The sequence below is a fragment of the Suncus etruscus genome, chromosome 3 (genome assembly GCF_024139225.1).
Source record: "Suncus etruscus isolate mSunEtr1 chromosome 3, mSunEtr1.pri.cur, whole genome shotgun sequence".
Taxonomy (NCBI): Eukaryota; Metazoa; Chordata; class Mammalia; order Eulipotyphla; family Soricidae; genus Suncus; species Suncus etruscus.
The window spans coordinates 81,415,844-81,437,094 of NC_064850.1; the positions used below are offsets into that span (position 1 = coordinate 81,415,844).

Here is a 21,251-nt window from a genome sequence, read left to right on the forward strand (position 1 = left end):
TGTATGTTGGAGGGAAATATTTAAACTTTCAATATCTCAGAATTGATGTATTTACATAATGTTATCCCAAACTTAAGCATTAGACCACGTCTCTGCCTATCATGCTGCTCTTGTACATTAGTTATAAAGTGGATGGCAACATGTAATTTGTAAAAGAGCTTATTATGAGATCTTATCACATTTGGATATTTTACAAATATAATGAAGGGTACTTTAATTCAGCACTTTTATTTTTTATTTTTTTTTTGGTTTTTGGGCCACACCCATTTGATGCTCAGGGGTCACTCCTGGCTATGCGCTCAGAAGTCGCTCCTGGCTTGGGGGACCATATGGGACGCCGGGGGATCGAACCGCGGTCCATCCAAGGCTAGCGTAGGCAAGGCAGGCACCTTACCTCCAGCGCAACCGCCCGGCCCCAATTCAGCACTTTTAAACCTAGCCTACCCCATGTCCTAAGAGCTATTGCATCACTATGAGCAAGACAAGGAAGGAATAATCAGTGGTGGATAGTCCCACACAGGCAAGTTGGCTTTCTGTCTATCTTCCCATCATACTAACTTCAAATGGTTGCAAATATTTATCATATTTGTTGTAAAATAGGGCTTAGCATAAGAACAGCTATAAAAGGCCAAACATAATTGTTTCCAGTGGTTTAGAAAAGAAAGCACTTGAAGTTGAGAGAAAGGATATATGTTCACTGTCAGTACCAAAGAACATAATTTATTTTGTTTGGGGGCCACCCCAGGATACCAAAGGCCTATTTTTATGTTTAGGAGTGACTCTTGGTATGTGTGGGGATCATATGTGGTGTGAGTAATTTTAACCAGGTGACTTCATACAAGGCACAATGAGAACACACTTCATGGTAGTAATGCATGCTGTGCTAGATTTAGAGAAGTAATGAAAAGGACAGAAATATAAACTTATTCAAACTATATTGTGTGTGTACATATACACATATGTACATATATATTCATATACATATACAATGCTTGGGTCACACTCAGTGATGCTCATGGATTACTCCTAGCTCTGCATTTAGGAATCAACCCTGATGGTACACAGTAAACTATATGGGGTTCCAAGGATTGAACTCAGGTCAGCTGCATGCAAGGCAAATGCCTTACCCATTGTATCACCTTATCACCTCTTCAGCCTAATTTTATATTTTAAAAATGTTATCTTAAGTTTTTTGTTTTGAGTATTTAACTTTCGAGCTTTACTTACTGTATTTGTTGTGGTTATTATAGAAGAATAATGCAGTGTGAATGTTAAATAAACTTTATTTTCTCACAGTTCCTGAAGTAGGAAGTTTGAGATCAGTGTGTTAGAGTATTTGATTTCTCTTCAATTCTCTTTTCTTGACTTGAAGGTTGTCATATTCTTATTGAGTACTCACTTTATTTTTTGATCTATGTATATCTGTTTCTGGTATATTTTATGGTGTCTTTTGTTTTGTTTTGTTTTTGGGTCATACCCAGCAGCACTTAGGGGTTACTCCTGGCTTCACACTCAGAAATTGCTCCTGGCAGGCTGGGGGGAACATATAGGAAGCCAGGATTCGAACCAATGACCTTCTGCATGAAAGGCAAACACCTTACCTTTATGCTATCTCTCCAGCCCTTATGGTGTCTTATATGGTTAACAGTCGTGTTAGACTAGGGTCCATTCCTAATGACCTATTTAGGATCGAGTTTCTGTGAGGAGCTGGTAGGGTTTGGGCTTCATGGTTAATCCATAGAGGGGTGACAGGTCAAGCAGAGCTCCAGGACATTTTTTCAGCTTGAGCTTTTGCAGAACTGTGGTGATGAAGATGAATATCTCATTTCTAGCAACATCCTCTCCAAGACACTTCCGGATTCCCATTCCAAATATCAAAACCTTATCAACAAGGTTTTTATTCAGTTGCTGGTCATCACTTAGAAATCTCTCAGGTCTAAATAAATTGGGATTGTCCCAAATCATTCTGTATAAAATAGGCAAGAATTAAAGTTTAAGAACAAAACATTTCATTACTTTTTACAATTTTTACCAACTTTACCAAAGTTTTGCTTTATATGTAATGTGTTAAAGTTTGGAAGATCCTCAATAAATATGTATAAAACACAGTATATAATATGTATGTATAGTATGCATAAATATGCTATTTAATGTTTGTCATATATGAATATGCTATATATGACACAAAACATACACAATTTTAAATAAATAATGGTGTATATACAAAATTTATAAATATTTTATATTTACTATGTTATTGTTTAATTACCATAAAGATTTAGTAACATTATACTTAATATTCAAAATATAATCATTGATTAATTTATTAATTTAATATTTACTTTAAGGTTTTAATCATTTCAAAAGAGTTTCACAAATCATCATAAGAATATCCCAATATTTTAGTATAAACAAAATAATAACTATTCTTTATTTTATTCTTCAAGCAAAATGAGTGGGAAAATAAATTTGCTTAAGCCACACATCTTGAATCTGTGTAGGAAAGAGTCATCCTGTAACCACAGATAGAAGAAACCAATCACCAGAAAACAACTGATTGATTGAATGGATGCCAGCAATTCTTAGAGGGATATGAGCTTTTTCTCAATTCACATCCCACATTTTGGTTTTGCCACTTCACTTTGATAAAACTAAATCGGGCATGTTTCATATTCAGCTATAAATTAGGTAACAACTGACTTTAAAAGAATTGGCTCTTTTCTGTGCTGATATCACTCTATTTCTAGGAAAAACAAACAAACCGACATTCAACCCTTCCCTTGCCTGCACCAAAGATCATAGATCTGGGAACTTAAAAGACAAACAGTTTTGCAATAAATTTTGTTTTGCTTTTATAGTCTTTTAAGAAATTCCATTGTTTGGAACATTTACAAATTAGAAGATTCCAGGTGACAATCAACATTTACAAGTTTTATTTTATAACTCAGAGAGTTAACAACATTATATGACAGTTTCTAAATTGTAAGTCACAATGTTGAGTTAGATACAGCAACTGACCTCTTCTTATTATTCAATAAGGACAATTCTCTTCTTTTTTGATAGCTGCCACTGAGTAGGTATTGGAGGATAGTTTATTTTTTGTGTCATTCAAGGAAATGCTCCTTGCTTACTTCTAACTCTGCACTCAGAGATTATGCTTGGCAGGGCTTTGGGGACTATAGAATGCCCAGTATCAATTTCTGTGAGCTACTTACAGGCAAACATTCTTCCTGCTGTACTAGCTCTCTAGCTCCAGTAATAGGGATTGTGGCCACTGTTTTGGATTACATGAATACTGTACCTATAATATAACACTCTAAAATACTTAATAATTTACAATAAAGAATGGTTTCCATACAAACAGTATTCATCAGAACTTATATTAAATCAGCTTGATCATTAGATAACATAATGGCAAATTATTAGGATACTGTGGTATAGTAGTGGTATATTAGAATATTAGGGTTGTATTAACAAAACTGTTATTAAATGAATGCTGACTAAAGTTTTTAAAATTGAATCACTGTGAGATACACAATTACAAAGGAGTTAAGGACTGAGTATCAGTCATAAAATGTTCCATCACCCATTCCTTCATGACTGTATCTTTCCCATCATCAATATCCTGCTTTCCTTCCTCCCCCACAAGCTTGTGTCTATGGCAGGAAATTTCTTCTATTTCTCCCCGTTTTTAGGCATTGTTAGCAATACTGTTACTTTAAGGTTATATTACACATATCACTTTACTAACTTCCAATAGTAATGTCTGAGTGATCATTTCTAACAATCAATGTCATAGTGTCCCCTTCTCTGTATTAATTGTACTCCCAAACCCATTCTCTTTTGTGGTAAACTTCTTACATTGGATAAGTTTTCCTGACCCTCATTTCTCTTTTCTTGGAAATTATTCTCATACTATCCTTTTTATATCCTGCAAATAAGTGCAAACATTATATGTCTTTCTTCCTTATTTTGACTCATTTCACTCAGCATGACACTCTCTATGTCTATCTGTGTATAAGAAAATTGCATAATTTTATATTTCCTAATAGCTGCATAGTATTGTATTATGCAGATGTACCATATTTTCTTTATCCAATCATCTGTTCTCGGGTACTTGGATTATTTCCAGAATCTGGCTATTGTGAATAGTGATGAGATGAACATAGGCAGATGTTTTTTCTGCATTGTTTTATAGGATCACTAGGGTATATTCTAATTAGGCTTACTAAATTTTTAAAATACTTCATTTGGGGGGCGGAGCAATAGCAAAGCAGTAGGGCATTTGCCTTGCATGTGGCCGACCCAGGGAAGACCAGCATCTCATATGGTCCTCTGAGTCTGCCAGGAGCGTTTTCTGAGCACAGAGCCAGGAGTATCCCATGGGCACTGCCAAGTGTGGCCCCCAAAACAAACAAAATAAATTAAAATACTTCACTTTTGGGCCAAAAATACATTACAGCTAGGATATTTTCCTTGCATGCAACCTAATTCCCAGACTCTGTATGTTTCCTTTGACCCTGAACACAGAGCCCAGAGACAGAAGTAAGCCCTCATCAGCATGGTGTGCCCCCCCCGCCCAAATACTTACTTTTACTTAATAGGTTGACTGTTATGGAGAACAGAATGAACAATTGTTCTGACAGTCAGTTTTGCAATGTGAAGATTACATGGTAAAATATGTTTCTGTTTTTCTAGCTACGGGATGTGAAAATGCTGTTAGGCATAGAGAAAAATAATTTTATTCCCTAGAAGCATGAGGTATAAACATCTCAGGGGAGATCTTGAATGCAGATGGCAAGTTTCCACTTCATAGTGTGCATGAATAAGAGTGAAGATTTCTTCGGTTTACTGGAGACATCAAATTGTGACCACATAAATATCAAATTTCTACTGAATATTATTTACACTACAAGATGTGAATCTTATTGCTATTATCTCTTGAATAGGTGATCTAGATAAATTCTTTAATCTGGTTGAAAGCTATACAATTAAAAATCTATTAAAATTGGTATCATAATAGCAATAGCACCATTGTTTAGTTGTTGATGAGATTCAGGGAAGATATATCAGGATTTTGTGCCTTTTATATTTGAGTTCTATAAATATGATCTATATTCTCATTATTTCCTCCCCAATCACTTTCTTCACTTTTCACTGAGTGAAGAAACTTTATATTAATGCCTGCCAACTATATAAGGGTGATTTTTTAAATTAAATATTAGTCACTAAAATTTACTGAGATCTGGCTAAGTACCAGGCATAATTTTAGCATTGTATAGAGAAAAATAACTAAAAAGAAATATAAAATGGCATATGAAATCATTTAATTTAATTTGATTTTCTATATTTCAAATTATCACCTCAGAGGATGACCCTATGAAATCCTCAGCTTACATGTATCTTGATGCTGCCACTTCTGAAAGTGGAGTAGAACTGGAAGTATTTTTATCAAGATTTTCTACTTATAGTAAAGAGAACATTGAAAATCTTTTCAACTTCTCTAGGAGAAAAACAAAAAAAAAATAAGTTCCTTAAGAATAATGCATTTGGTGGCAGGGATGGTAGCGCAGCAGTAGGTCATTTGCTTTGCATGTGGTTGACCCAAGATAGATGCGGGTTCAATTCCTTGGCATCCCATATGGTCTTTCGAGCCAGGAGCAATTTCTGAGCTCAGAGCCAGTAGTAACCCCTGAGTGCCATTGGTATGGCCCCCAAACAAACAAAAACTAAAAAACAATGCATTCTTGTGGCTGGGGGGATATTACAGCAGGAAGGGCACTTGCCATGCATGCAATCAACTCTGGTTTGATTCTCAGCACTCATATGCTCATCTTCACAAGACAATTAGAAATACTTACTGAGTATATTCCTGACTATTCTCTGGTGTGGTCCAAAACCAAAAGCAAAGTAAGAAGAATACAGTATTTCCAAAATTAATAAATAATAAAAAAGCAATTAAAACAATTTTATTCCAAGTAGTAATTTTGGCAACTTACTCATCATGATTTACTTGATACATATTAATAAAGGTGCAAGTTTTCTTGGGAATAAAATATCCATTCAGCATAGTGTCTGCTGTAGTACTAGAAAAGCAAAATAAGACATTAAATTGTTTCATATAAACCCAATTCATTCCAAAACTATTTCTTAAAAATACCAAACTCTTTTCCTTTTTATACTACAGTTTTGATTTGACAACTTTATAAATCTTTGTTCTTTTATCAATTAAAACATACTTAACCTATTTAAAATGTATTGATTTATTATTTTATTGTAGTTGTTAAACATATTCATCATTTAGTATGCTCAAGATATTCTCAGAAAATTGTCACAATATTTTTATGACAGTATAAATCTAAAAGACATGAAGGAACTATTACTAAGAATATTATAGGGGCCGGGCGGTGGCGCTAGAAGTAAGGTGCCTGCCTTGCCTGCGCTAGCCTAGGATGGACCGCGGTTCGATCCCCCGGCGTCCCATATGGTCCCCCAAGCCAGGAGCGACTTCTGAGCGAATAGCCAGGAGTAACCCCTGAGCGTCACCGGGTGTGGCCCAAAAACCAAAAAAAAAAAAAAAAGAATATTATACAGTTGTTTATTTGCATTCAATATGGTTTTTTAAAAATTGCCAGCTAGAAACATATATTCTTTAGTACTGTATAACAACACGACACAATTAGAAACAGAAAATCTGAATTACATACACTGATAATAGTAAAATGTAAGGGGTATATTTATCTACTCCATTATAATTTGGTTAATATATTGAATAAAATTATATATTGTCTTCAGATTACCTCTTAGGGTTGTTGAAAGTAAACACACTATTAAAATTGTCTCTAGAATAATCTATTTTTCTAGCCTTATATCATGATTTGCTGGATGCATTTTGTAAACCACTGAGTTATCATTTGAATCCCCATGTAATCTGCCATGCAACTGTTACTAAACTTTGTCAAAAGGTACAGAGATTGTCCAATGAGTTCCCTGAAAGACCAACAAAGAGAAAGAAAAGATAAAATGTTTTATTTGTGGGGTGTCACATTTTTCTATGGCCACATATCTGTGTATCTCAATAGACTGTGTCCACAAATCTCTCATGGGTTCAGTTATTCAAATCTAGAAAAAAAGCTAAATTCTCCTGTTTTATGGCACGCTGGTCTAAAATTTGGCATTAATACTAGCATGTAAGAGTGACAATTTTAACAAAGGATTTAGTAAATGCAATTAATATAATAATAATAAAATACAATAAACATACAATTTCTACATATATTTCTGGATCTACATATATGAAAGTATTTTTACATAAAACTTGTCATTTTTCTATCATTGGACACCTAGGCAAGTAGATCATGAAGATTATCTGTATGTATATATATATACAATAGAATACTATACAGCTGTAAGGAAAGATAACAAGCATTTTACTAAAATATGGATAGAATTGAAGATATATTTTTGAATTATACAGAAGAAGAACAAGCACTTATGTGTGTGATCTCACTTTATATATGATATTTAAAATAACTAGACAAGAGAATTCAAAAATTGTAAAAGGGACTGCCTATATCATCCTTGATCACAGATAATAGGAATGAAGACAGAGAGGGAAAGAAATTGAAGTGGGAAGTCAGGAAGCAATGAGGTTAGGGGTCAAGATGATTCAAGTACATTAGGGGTCTAAATAAGTGATATTTCTATATATCCAAACCACAGAGCCAACAATACTGAAAATAGAAAATGTAAATTATAACAGCCAAAACAAAAAAATCTGCCTGTCCAGCAAATGGGCTAAGGTGACCATGGAGGGGGTCGGTCAGGGAACACTGGTGTAGTAAAGCTTACATTGGTGGTGTATGTCTAAAACACAACTATAAATAATTTTGTAATTTAAAATGAAAAAATAACAAAAAAACTCTCTTTTTGTTGTTTTTGTTTTGGGTCACACCCAATATTGTCCAAGGCTTACTACTGACTCTGAAATATGTGATCATCTCTGGATCTTATCTCTATACTGTAAGTTTCTTACCTTTGTATTTTAGTTCTAGTCCCTACACATAAATTTAAGGATATATAAAATTAATTTTTATTATAGTTTGTTTTTTATGTGTACACAATATGTAAGAGCAGAACTTTTTGCTGACTTCAGAAGATGATTTAATAACAATTAACTTTTAAAAATTCATTTTATTTCAACATACTTTTTGCTTTCTTTATTTTATGTTGATTTGAGTGTAAATAAATGATTGAGTATAGAGAGATATAATGGTTTTAAAAACATACCTAGCTTTTATGTTTGGGCAAAACACTTTTATGTTTGTGCAAAGCATTTGTTCTTTGTAATGTAAATGCATTACTTCTTTATTTTAAATAATATTTATATGTTAGAAACCCTAGTGTCTCAAGACATAGTTCTCCTTGCCAATGATGTTGCTAGTTTTTTTTGTTGTTGCTGTTTGTCTGTTTAGGGGGTAGGATTGGACCATCCAAGCATTGCTGAGTAGCTATTTCTGGCTCTGAGTTCAATATTGACTCAGTCACGCTCAGGGAACCATATAAGGTGCTAAGTATTTGAACCAGAGTCATAGGCTCCAAAACTATGCGCAAGAAGGGTGTTTTATCTCTTCTACTTTGTCTTTTAGGACACAGTTGCTAAAGCAATTGCTCATTCTCATTTCATCTTAATAATATTAGTAAATGTGTTGTAGTCTCTCTGTTCTGATTAGTAGACATACCAATTAAAGACTTTTTTAATGAAGTACCTAGTCACTTTATGAAACTCATAGAGGTACTGAAGTGCTGCTTTTCTGAAATGTCTGATCACAATACAAAAAAGGGAAGAAAATGATTTAATAGAAAGAAGATTAAAGGGTGCAAGGCACTGTGGGTAAGTAGCATCATATGTGAGTATAGATAGAGCAAACTGGAAAGGCAAAACACAACTCACTAACTGATTTTAGCTTTGTCTTTTCATATCGCAGCTAGATACAAGTACATACCACTATATATTGCCACACACTACTACAAACTATATACTACACACGACTACATACTACATACACACTACTACATAGACAGCGTTCTTCTGTGCCAATTACCACATGACTCTGACAACTCTCAATGTATGAGGGGAATTTCCATTTCTTATTTTAAAGATGGTAAGAGAATAAGTTCAGAGAATTTAATTTTTGTACTGATTGTATAAAGTGGAAATAGTTTAAATTTTCAGAATTTGATTCTTCACATACATATTTTTAAAGTTTATCTACTTAATGTACACTACAAACATTAGTGAGCTGCTAACATAAAGTTCAGTAAATAGAAAAATATCTAAAAATGGATATCATGTTTAAATCTATTTGATATCTCTGTCTAGTGCTTAGCAAGTTTTAAGTCACTAAGAATAAAATCCCATCAGCAAATATTTCTGCTCAAAGAAGGAAATGAAGTTAGTTTGAATGACACTATAACTAAATACAAATTCAATGGACTATTTACTGTTTGAATTTTTATGTTCTCTTCTTTACTTACTATATAAAAATAAAAGTGAATGACAAACCACTGCTTAACTTTAATAATTTTTCACAATATCATTTTATCTTCTTTACCTATTATATAAAAATAAAAGTGAATGACAAACCACTGCTTAACTTTAAAAAGTATTCACAATATCATTTTATATGCAAGTATTTCACTAGAGGAATTTTAAAATAAAATATTTAAATATTATTACATAATTTCAGTAGGTTGACACTTTAAAGTACCTAAAATAGTCTGTTTATAATTTTTCCCCACCCTGTATTTGGTTCTGCTGTAACAAAGAGCTCTTGGGTTTTGGGCCACAGCCTGTGGTATTCAGGTGTTACTCCTGGCACTGTGCTCAGAAAGCACAACTTGCAGGCTCTGGGGACCATATTGGATGCCGAGAATTGAACCCAGGTTCATCCTGGGTCTTCCGTATGCAAGGCAAACACCCTACAGCTGTGCTATAACTCTGGTTTTAGTTTTGTTTCAAAGAAGTATCATATACTTACCAATGAGGTATAGTAAAAGGCAAAAAGGAGGTGTGTCTGAATAGTTCAGTTATGAAAGCTTCTGTATAGGGAAAATTTTTCCTGTCTTCAAATCTGGGCAACTTCAGTCCAATTTTTGCATCTAAAATAATATTTTTAATTTAATAATAAAATAATGGCTACAGAGATATATTTTTAATATATAAAAACATGTTACCAATTTCCTCTTGAATTTTGGCTTGGATCTCTGGGTACTTTATCAAATAAAGAAAGCTCCAGTATAGACATGTTGATACTGTCTCAAACCCTAAAACAATAAATGAGATAAAAAATCATGTAAAATATGAGTAAAAATCACATTTGTTTAATTTTATAACTGAATTTTAAGAATTAGCATATGGTATCTAAATTCAATTCACACTTTAATACAATTGCACTAAAATAATGATTGTATGCTAAAATTTGTATAAAATGTAAACACTACCTGTTTCCCTTTAGTTCTGCCACTTAAGAAAGTACAGATAACAAATGTTGGCAAGGTTGGTGAGAATCTGAAAACCTTATGCACTGTTAGTGGGAATGTAATGTAAATCACTATAGGAAATAGCTCTGGAATTTAAAAAATAATCAAAATTCTTCCAAAAATTCTAAAAATAAATTATAATTCAACTAGCATTTTACTTTTAAGGATGCATAAAATTAAAAGAAGCTCTCAAAGAGATATTTGAACCCTGATGCTCATTGTACAATAGCATGTATCTAGTCATGGATGACTCAGTTAACAAAATAAATTATAATTCAACTAGCATTTTACTTTTAAGGATGCATAAAATTAAAAGAAGCTCTCAAAGAGATATTTGAACCCTGATGCTCATTGTACAATAGCATGTATCTAGTCATGGATGACTCAGTTAACAAAATGCATTATACACATAAAGTGGATTATTAGTTTTCCTTTTGCACAGTGTGGGTGGGGCAGAGGTTAGCAGCTAGCTGTGCTCAGGGCTTGCACCCATATTATGGTGCTGGAAATTGAACACATATTGGTTGTATGCAAATCAAGCACCCTCTGTACCTAAGCACTCTGGTCTCTAATATTAGGAGGTCTTAAAAAGAAATACCCTCACTTCTTTACTGAATGAATGAAACTTGAGGTCATTATGCTGAGTGAGTTAAAATAGTCACAGGAAAACAATTGTGTAATTTCACTTATGATATAATCAGAAAGTAGACAAGTGTGTGTTTTTGAGAAGTGATGGACCAGACGAAGATGACATTTTATAGGCAGATTGATTTTTTAAGATAATAAATGTCTTGTTGCACAACAATCTGGAAATACATAACAATTTTAAATTATGCACTGATAAATAATTAAGGTAGTGAATTTTATATTATGTGTTTGTGATGTAAATCCAAAACAAAATAAAAATCTTAAGACACAAAGCGAATTAAAAACTTGGAAATATTTAACTATAAAATAAATACTGTTGTTATATTAATAGTTGTCACAATTCCTATAGAATCAATTATGATCACTATAAAACTATAGTATATTATTAATTGTATCACAAACATGTTTTATAAATTTAATTATTCTTATATTTCTAAGTTATGATGTAGATATCAAAGTACATATATTAATGCTCATTTCATGAAAGAAACTCAAGGACATTATTTGCCTTGCTAAAGATCTTAAATTTGGTCATAAATTTGGACTAAATTAGGCTTCAAAAGATCTAAACATTAATTAACACCTAATGAACAGCTCAGTACATTTAAATTTTAAAATGTTAATCTATAGTATACTTTCTATAGCTTATTAAATTTCTTTACAACAGATATATTTATTTTAGAATAACTATTGATTGGCTACATGGTTTTCATCATTGAAAATGAAAGGTACTGGGCCCGGAGAGATAGCACAGTGGCGTTTGCCTTGCAAGCAGCCGATCCAGGACCAAAGTTGGTTGGTTCGAATCCCGGTGTCCCATATGGTCCCCCGTGCCTGCCAGGAGCTATTTCTGAGCAGACAGCCAGGAGTAACCCCTGAGCACTGCTGGGTGTGCCCCCCCCAAAAAACAAAACAAAACAAAAAAAAGAAAATGAAAGGTACTACAGAAAATGACCGGAATTGGACAATCTAGTTTTCCTGGAGCCTAGAATTGGTCTTATGTCAGGAAACTTCAGGGGTAGGGTCTCCTTGTACTTAGGCCAAAGTTTTTCCTTTCCATGACCCCCATACTTTGGTGAGCCCATGCAAATGATAATTGCCACACTAACATTGCTTTTACAGTGCTCCTTTGACTCCAAACTTTTAAGAAACCACTAGTAAAAATATCTGGAACTGCAAAAAAAAATAGGTTTACATTAGTGTTATCATATATGCTTTTAGATGCATTAGCATTCTGGGAGATAAAGGAGGGATATAGGAGGGAACAGGGATGAAGGGAGGACAACACTGCTGGTGGAAAGACCCTCATTTATTGTCACCATGTACCTTAAATATCACTGTGCAAGATTTGCCATTATATATTCTAATAAATGTCTGTCATAAAAAAAGAAAATAAAAGCAAAAAATTCTTTATGCCAAATTTTATCTTTTTCTCAAGGCCAACTTTAATACTGTATCAAAAGAGGCATTTTTGGCTTTGAAAACTTTGCAAAAAATGTATTATAAAAATCATTTTCATATTGTTTTAATTATAAAATTATCTATACAATATCCAAATTAGAAATATTACTGTTTTTACTAAATATAGTAGAATAAATTAAAATCGATGATCTTATTTTAATGACATTAAAACAATAATCAATATCATGTATTGACTAGTTAAATATTCATTTGAAACAGAGGATGAAGAGAAACTTGTAGTGTGAAATATTAAATATTTTACCAGGTCAAATAAGAGACAAAATTAGACTGAAATTCAAGTCCACAGCTTTAGGCTTAAGCATCTCAGTCATTTCAAGAAGAAAACCTAGATAGAGCTTCAGAACACTCCTCTATAAATGTTTCTTTTAAAGATTTGCTTCCCATATCTTTTTTATGGAATGGAAGTATACCTGGAAGTACTCAGAGTTACTTCTTGCTCTGCACTCAGGAATCAGTCTTGGCAGAAGGCTCAAAAGACCATGTAGGATGCCTGGATCAAACTTGTGTTGGCTGCATGCAAAACAGGTGTCCTAGTATCTGTACTGCCCACCCATGCGTTCCACACCCTCAAAAAGGAAATTTCTAATAGAACTACTATGTTCTACCATTCTCAACACATGAGGTTTCTAACAAGACTTTATACTACAAGAAATTAACCTCAAAAGTAAATTATCCTGCTGCGGATGTCTTGTGTCCCTAAGCAAAACTTAGTAGGTCGGATAATCCTCACTGGAAGAAAAGCAGGTACATGAGTCAGAAATTATTGTTTACTATGATGGAGCTAGACTCAGAAAAACAAGCTGCTGGTACCAGGTTATACTTGAAATAAGAGTCACAAATAAACTAGCCAGCAGGGAGCTTTTAGCAGTTTTTTTTTTTTGGTACTGAAATTACTTTATGAGTGCAGGATAACTAAGGCCGAATTTCTGTAGTAGCAAAAGAGACAAAATAAAATAAATAAAAGTAAAGAGATATACAATGTCACAGCCATGTCAGAATTATAGCCAGTAATCCACGCAAGGGTCAATGATTGACTTCTCTAATGGGCCTTCTGGCTGAAATAATTCTTTGGAGGAAAATTAGGCACTGCACCAGGAAAGCCAAAAGCCACATCTGGTGCATGCTTTCTTAATAAATGGAGACATGTATCCTGCATGCCTCAACATTATCCAAATAAAGTTGTTTCATTATATTGTAGAGTATAGGATCTCATAAATGAGACCCTATAAAATGAGGGTCTCAGCATGTGGACCATAAAAATGAGGGCATTCAACATATTTTACTCTATTTACTAGACAAAAGAAGAGATAGGAGAGGAATAAATAATACATAAAAATACATATTGTGCACATTGTATAGCCATAAACACTGGCAGACTCAGAGGACTATCTGGGATGCCCAGGATAGAATTCTGGTTGGTGGTGGGCAAGCCAAATACCCTATTGGGTGTGCTATCTCTCTGGCCCCAACAATAGTATTTCTTTTCTTTCTTTTTTTTTTTTTTTGGTTTTTGGTTTTTGGGTCACACTGGCAGTGCTCGAGGGTTACTCTTGCCTCCATGCTCAGAAATCACTCCTGGCAGGCTTGGGGACCATATGGGATGCTGGGATTCTATCCAATGACCTTCTGCATAAAAGACAAATGCCTTACCTCCATGCTATCTCTCTGGCCCCTAACAATAGTATTTCTTAACAGATTTAGCTGGTATGACTTTCCTTAACTTCTATTATCTGAAAAGCTCATCAATGCTCATTAGAAGTATTCTCTTTTTATATACTTTATTTAAACACAGTGCTTTACAAAGGTATTGATAATACAGTTGTTTTGGTCATTCAATATTGCAGCAGCGATCCTATCACCAGTGTAACTTTGTCCATTATTATGTCCCATTTCTCTCTTACACTTCAAAATTGACTCCTTAGCAGGTACAAAATAATTCATTTTCTAGAGACTATAAAAATCAGTTTAAGAAAAGAAAGGAAAAAAGGAAAGAAAACATAAAAATAATACAAAAATATCAGATCAAACCTAAACACCAAATCCCAAACCAACTACAACAGAATCGATACCCAATCTACAACAAGCTAGGCACAGAAGGGACCACTTATACTAGCAGCCCAGGGAGCAAAGGAGGGGGATGTGGGATGCATGCTGGGAACAGGGATGGACGAAGGACAACATTGGTGGTGGGAATGCCCCTGATTCAATGTCACTATGTACCTAAAATACTACTGTAAAAGGTTTGTAATCCACTTTTTTCAAAATAAGAATTATTAATAAAAACATAATTCATTTTATATGGCCAGTTACAAATAAATGTCTAGTGAAATAATAGAAATTACTTCAGTAAAAGAAAATTTAAAAATCTGGAAATTGTTACAGCTCACAATGAGGTCATTAAGTCAATGACTGAAGTCATTATCTGAGTTTACTATGCTAATTTAGCCTTCTTGATTACTATTTTGTTTCTTGAACTTAGTTGGCTTCTATGCTACTTTCATATTTAATTTGAAGTGCTCCTATTGGACTGTCAGTATTGTAAAATTTAGATGGCCACACACTGTTACAGGGCCAATGTGTTTATGTGGTTGTGACTGTGGGTGTGTGTGTGCAGCTGCTGGGAAATTGGCAGGGCTTGGAATTAGTGAACATTTCTCCCAAGCATGATCCAAGGTTTTTAGTTGAAAAATAATTGCACCTGTGAATTTTAACATCTGGCTTGCATCTCTTTTGGATAGCATATTCTTAATTGGAGGCCTTTTTATTTCAGGACTTTGCAAATAACTACTATTCTCTTCTGAGAATAGTAAACCTCTCCCTACCTCTGGATTTTTGGTTGTTGTATTGTTATTGTTGTTGTTGTATTATGACTAGGTGTCTTGTGCTTTGTTGCAGTGGTTAAACACATTTAGGCAAAATAAATGCTAAGTACAACATGGCCACATTTATATGAAAATATTAAGTGCATCCATAGAGTTTACATTATTAGTAAAACAATGACTATAAAGAGGTATGTAGGGACATAAAGTGATATATTTACACAAAGACACACCCCCAATGCAAAACAAATGGCCCTGAAGAGAAAACTCAGGAAAACCAATACACAGTTTCTAGAAAAAAAAAAACTCAACTGCTAATAAACATGAAAGGAAACGATGAAAAAATATGAAGGAGCTTTGAAGATAACAAAAAGGTCATATAGAAAGACTCAAAGAATGATTCATGATTCTATATGCCAACCCCATCCACAAGATAGTCCTGGAAGTCCTCTAAGCAACACCTCCAGAGATCCTATTAGATGTGGATGGTATATTTAGCATTGCTGGATGTCTGCTGGATGACATTGTAGAGTCTTCAGGACTGCAGTGCCACTCCCTCAAACCAAAACAAAGAAAGATGTCTTGTTGCCTAAGTATTACTACGAGTGGCCCAATCGAAGTGCTTCTTAGCCATCCTTGTGCCCAGCAACAAAGAACTCAGTTGTGTTAAACTGTATTATCTTGCTGGAAAGTATCCTCATCAAGTACTCCTGAAATACCCCTTGAATACTGTTTGGAATACCAACAAAAAATACATTTTTCTGAACAATATGGAAAAAAACATAATATCACAGACTTTTTCTCCTTGGTTGGGGTCATATTTTGTGGAGACTAGAGGTTACTTCAGTCTCTGCACTCAGGAATAAGTTCTGGCAGTGCGTGGGGACCTTATAATATTCTGGAGAACTGTACTATCACTCCAACCCTAATATCACATATTTTAACAAAAAGAAAAATACACCAAGTGAACAACACTTAAAGAGTGAAAGCTCTAAATTGTAATCACTGAATAATAAAATTTTTTTAAATTTGTATTTTCTTTTCATAACATACTCTCACTTACCAGCTCCGAATATGTCATTCACAGTGCTTATGACTTCATCATTTAAAATAGATCTTTTGGAAGAAGAATATTTGTTGCAAGACGAACTAATAAGAGCATCAGTAATGTCTCGGATATGGTCCTAAGAAGAAAATCATCAGCATAATTGTTCTTTCTTTTTTGTGTGTGCTTATCAAAGTATTTATGAAATTTATTTAAGTGTTGTATTTTGTTATTCTATTTATATTTTATTTTTTAATATAATTTTTATTTTAATCATAGTGGCCTACATATCATTGACAATAATATTTTAGGTACATATTAACATAAAATCAGGGGAATTCCCATCACCAAATTGTACTCCCTCCACCTCCATTCCCGTCCTACCTCCCATATCCTCCTCCTTCACCCCTGGGGCTGTCAGAATAAGTGGTCCCTTCTGTGCCTAGCTAACTACTTAGTGGTCCTACACCTGTTTGGTCTTGGCACCTCCCTTATTTCCTGCTTTAGTTGGGAGGCGGGACTAGTTAGTTCAAGTTATGTGGTTTTGTTTGAAGAAGAGAAAATTAATAAACTGGGGGAAAAATCAAATACACTGAAAATGGGCAGAGTCCTTCTGGAAGCTCTTATCCTAGGTTTGAGAGACGAAGGGGAAAAAGGAGGTGGAACACCACAACAGTACAAAAAGAAGTGTCAAATAAAGCATCCAGTGAACACTCCAACAATAAGGATAAGCACCACATAAAGGCCATGATCTTGAGATAAGAAACATGGCAAAGCACATAAAGGAAGAAAAAAAAAGAAAAAGAAATAAATATGAATGGAGACAACTTCAATAACCACACCAAAACAAATAAATCAGCAAAAACTAGATAAATAAATAAAAAAAATTGTGCTTTTTGCCTTTTTCTTTCTTTTTTCTCCCCTCCTGCACAGGCACAGTAATTATTGGGGTCATTCAAAAAGGAATTCCCTTGGCCTAAGAGAAACAGGGTTTCTCCACCCTTGAAATCATGGGATTAACTAGACTCCTTTCAGGTTCATTTACTCTCCCCTTGGTGCTTTTGTGGTGTATGGAAGACTTCTGCTCCGTCCTGGGTGATAAAATCAGACCTCTATATCTAGAGATCTCGGTATCTGCACAGGTCAGAGAGTGGAAATTATGATGAAGTCTTTCTTTGTGATTCTGAAGTTCTGTTCCCTCCGTGTCATTTTAATCTGTTTTCTGTGGTTGGTGGTCTTGATCTTTGCGCTAATCCTAGGATGGGGCCTGGGATAGCAGCTTTCGTTATGTTTCCAGAAAATCCATTCTGTTGCAATTGTCTCAGACAGACCTAATTGTTCTTTCTTAGCTTCATTTCATGCTTCATATGATTTTCATGCAAAAGTATCATCGGGCAACATGAAATGAAGCTAACTAGTTTATATATGTGAAGAGTAAATATAAATAGTATACTAAGCAAAAACTGGTTGCTGAAAAGAGATAAATTTATATGCATAGTAACCCTTTAGTAAAAATATTGCAAACTAGTGTCTAAAAGGAAAAAGAAAGACAGAGAGAGAGAGAGAGAGAGAGAGAGAGAGAGAGAGAGAGAGAGAGAGAGAGAGAGAGAGAGAGAGAGCGCAAACAAATGAGAAAGAAAAGAGAAGTTTCTTCCACAAAGTCAGGCAAGGCAGAGGTCAGTATGAAAAGTGGGAGGAAACCTGTGGACAATTGGAAATGTGCACTGGAAAAGTGTATCACACATGGTTTGACTGAAAGTCAATCCCACAATATGACTGAATCTCAATCACATATGTATGACCAAACAACTTTGTAACTAAAAAATGTATTATGAAAATATCTAAAAATCCTATTATTTCACAAATTTTGCCTATCTATAGCAATGTTTGATCTTGAGTGTGGATTAGAGGTGGTAGAGAGATCATGCAGACATGCATTTGTCCTGCCCAGATTTGATCACTGCTATCCAAGATGGTCTCCCAAGCAATCCAGAATAATTCCTGAGTGCAAAGCCAGGATTAATCCTGAGCATTACCAGGTGTGACACCCCCCCCAACAAAAAAAAGTGTAGACAAGAAAAATCAAGTTAGTTATGAATTTAATGCTCTAATCAACAAATGAACACCTATACCAATAAGCACACATAAAATAAATAAAGGTGTCTTGTTATGAAGAAATTGCTTGGCAGCAATATAGTAGACTTATTGTATTCCCAAACTTATTGTATTTCACTCTGATCACCTTGGGGACAGAAATGTAATAGGAGTAAGTGAGGGATTAGAAAAATAATTTGTAAACTTTAATGTTTTACTTAACTGTATTTGATTTAGAGTTTCTGCTTTATAATTCAGAATATATTTTTGTCCTCTTCCTTTTAACTGGAGTAGAATTTGATTCTTATTGTTCATTTAGTCAATCATTAAATTCTCCATGTTATTTTTTATCATAATGCCAAGGTTGCATTAAATTGACACAAATAACAGAATTTATTTTGATGATATATATCAAGAAGCAAAATTTATTTCTAAATACTAAAGAAATTTAAATGAGAGTATTCCAAAGCCTTTTATAGAATATTACATATAATAGTCAAAATTATTTTTGAAACAAGATGCTGATACTTTAAAGTACAAAGCATTTTAATTTTATATTCATATTAGTTCTCTAATATTCATATTTAGTTCTCTAAGGAAATACAATGATTGTTATAGAAAGTTTCATAATGATACCATATCATTAATTAGAGAATTTTTAGAGATCTTATAAATCTTAGATAAGAAATACACTACTCTAGAACCTCAACGATAATACTTCACACTTGCTTATAATTTGGATAAGTTAATTATTGAAAAACTAGTGAAAATTAACAAGGAAGAATAAATGCAAGTTATGGGTGGTCATGCATTTTACTATCATCTTTTGCATTTAAAATACTTTGTCTTAGTGTGAATTTAAATATTTACCTTATCAAATGTAGCACGGTGATCTTGTACATGTAGTGCAATAAATTGATTCAAGGCCTGATAAAACTTTCGAGGCCCATTAATAATTGGCAATGGAAGGTAGCGAAAACAAGGAATGAAATCAGCAGGATTAGCCACACTGGATGCCTTAAGAAGGTCATCATTTGTTTTAATTACACTAAGAAACTCCTTATTACTGTGGTCATATCTCTTGCCAAAGCAAAGGGCACAGACAACATTGGCTACTGCACATGTGATAGCATTTCGAGGTTCAAAGCTGCCATTTTCAGACGTCAACTTTTCAAAAATATATACCAGTTCAGAAACTTCCTCAAGAACATGTTCTTCAAGTAAACAAGAACAAGAGGACGATTTAGCTTCTGCTTTAGAAAAAGTTCGTAGAGCACTAGAAGCAATTTTCTTCTTCAGCTTCCAACTCTCTCCATAATTGACTGAAAATGTAAGACTCTTTCCTTCTGCCAAGAAAGAAAACGTATGCATATCAGGTCTGCCTGCAAACTTTTCTCCATCCTTGAGTAATACCTGCTTCACCATTTCCATTCCATTTATTACCACAACAGGCACCATGCCAAGTTTGATAAGAAAGACATCACCATATTTCCTCCTCATTTCCATGAATGTAAGGTAAGGATGATCTCCAAGCTGTAGAAGATTTCCTATGATGGGGAAAGAGGGTGGACCTGGAGGAAACATCTGTTTTCCACCCTTTTTCACCAGTGCTCTTACAATGACAAAAACTATCACAAAAATTATGAGAGTAGTGGTTACTTCTCCAGAATTGATGCTCAAGTTGAGTATCATTTTAGTGAAAAAGCACCTAAAACAGAAAAACATGAAAATTGTATCATTATAAGCATAGACTATGATTTTCCCTTTAGCCACTATTATTGTTTTAATTTGTTTTATCAACTGGTGGTGTGTAGTGTTAACTCCTGGCTCTGCACTAAGAAGTCATTCCTGGTGCTGCTCATGGTGTGCTAGGGATAAAACTCAGGTTGGCATAGGCAAGAAAAGCATCCTACCCACTATACCGTCATCCTGGATCCCAAGTACTATTTCTTTTGTAAAACAAATTCTTTACAGTTAAATTAAAGCTAATGTTTAACTAAGGAAAGCTGAATGTTTTCAAAAATTAAATCTCTTCCAATTGTACTGAACCTTTATTCCAATTTTATTATCATAAGAAGACAAAATATTTTCAAATTCATTGCTGACACAATAGAATCAAAAATAGAATAACTCAGTATAAAAATAACCTGATGTTTAAAAAATTTATTCTGCCAATTATGGGAATATCTTCCCAAGTGGAAGAAGTTTATTAATCTTTAGTTCCTGTCATGTTATTTAATCTGAGTATATTATAGTTGTCTAATATTCTAAATCAGAAGAATTAGTCACTCAGTGTTCAAACAAATTTTACTGAATGCCAGTTATGATAACAAGTATTACAGACTAATGTGAGAATAAAACAAAAATGAGAACTATAAATTGGAATGTGCTAGAGATAATTGAATGCCAAGAGTTATAAATTCATTTGATCATCAAATAGAAATAATCATGAACAAATACATGTACTCCAAGTAATTTAGTAGATATAGATTTAGTAGTGACCAATTCTTTTTTTTAAGTGTGTTTTTCTGAAGTTGTATTTCTGCTATTACAAACCTGTCTCATACAGACAGCTGTGGCTGAGCTAATGATTTGTCACAGATCCAAAAATGAGTATTTTT

At 33.9% G+C, this 21,251-nt stretch overlaps 1 protein-coding gene across 1 annotated transcript; it reads right to left on the reverse strand.

The window, feature by feature from the left end:
- Positions 1-1,634: 1,634 nt before the first annotated feature.
- LOC126004539 (cytochrome P450 1A1-like) lies at positions 1,635-20,328 on the reverse strand. The gene is made up of 6 exons (XM_049770960.1): positions 19,501-20,328; positions 16,555-16,675; positions 10,237-10,326; positions 10,041-10,161; positions 6,000-6,086; positions 1,635-1,966 (listed from the first exon to the last, which is right to left on the reverse strand). The coding sequence occupies exons 1-6, from the start codon at positions 20,320-20,322 to the stop codon at positions 1,684-1,686; spliced, it is 1,524 nt and encodes a 507-aa protein (XP_049626917.1). The 5' UTR covers positions 20,323-20,328; the 3' UTR covers positions 1,635-1,683.
- Between the last annotated feature and the right edge of the window lie 923 nt (positions 20,329-21,251).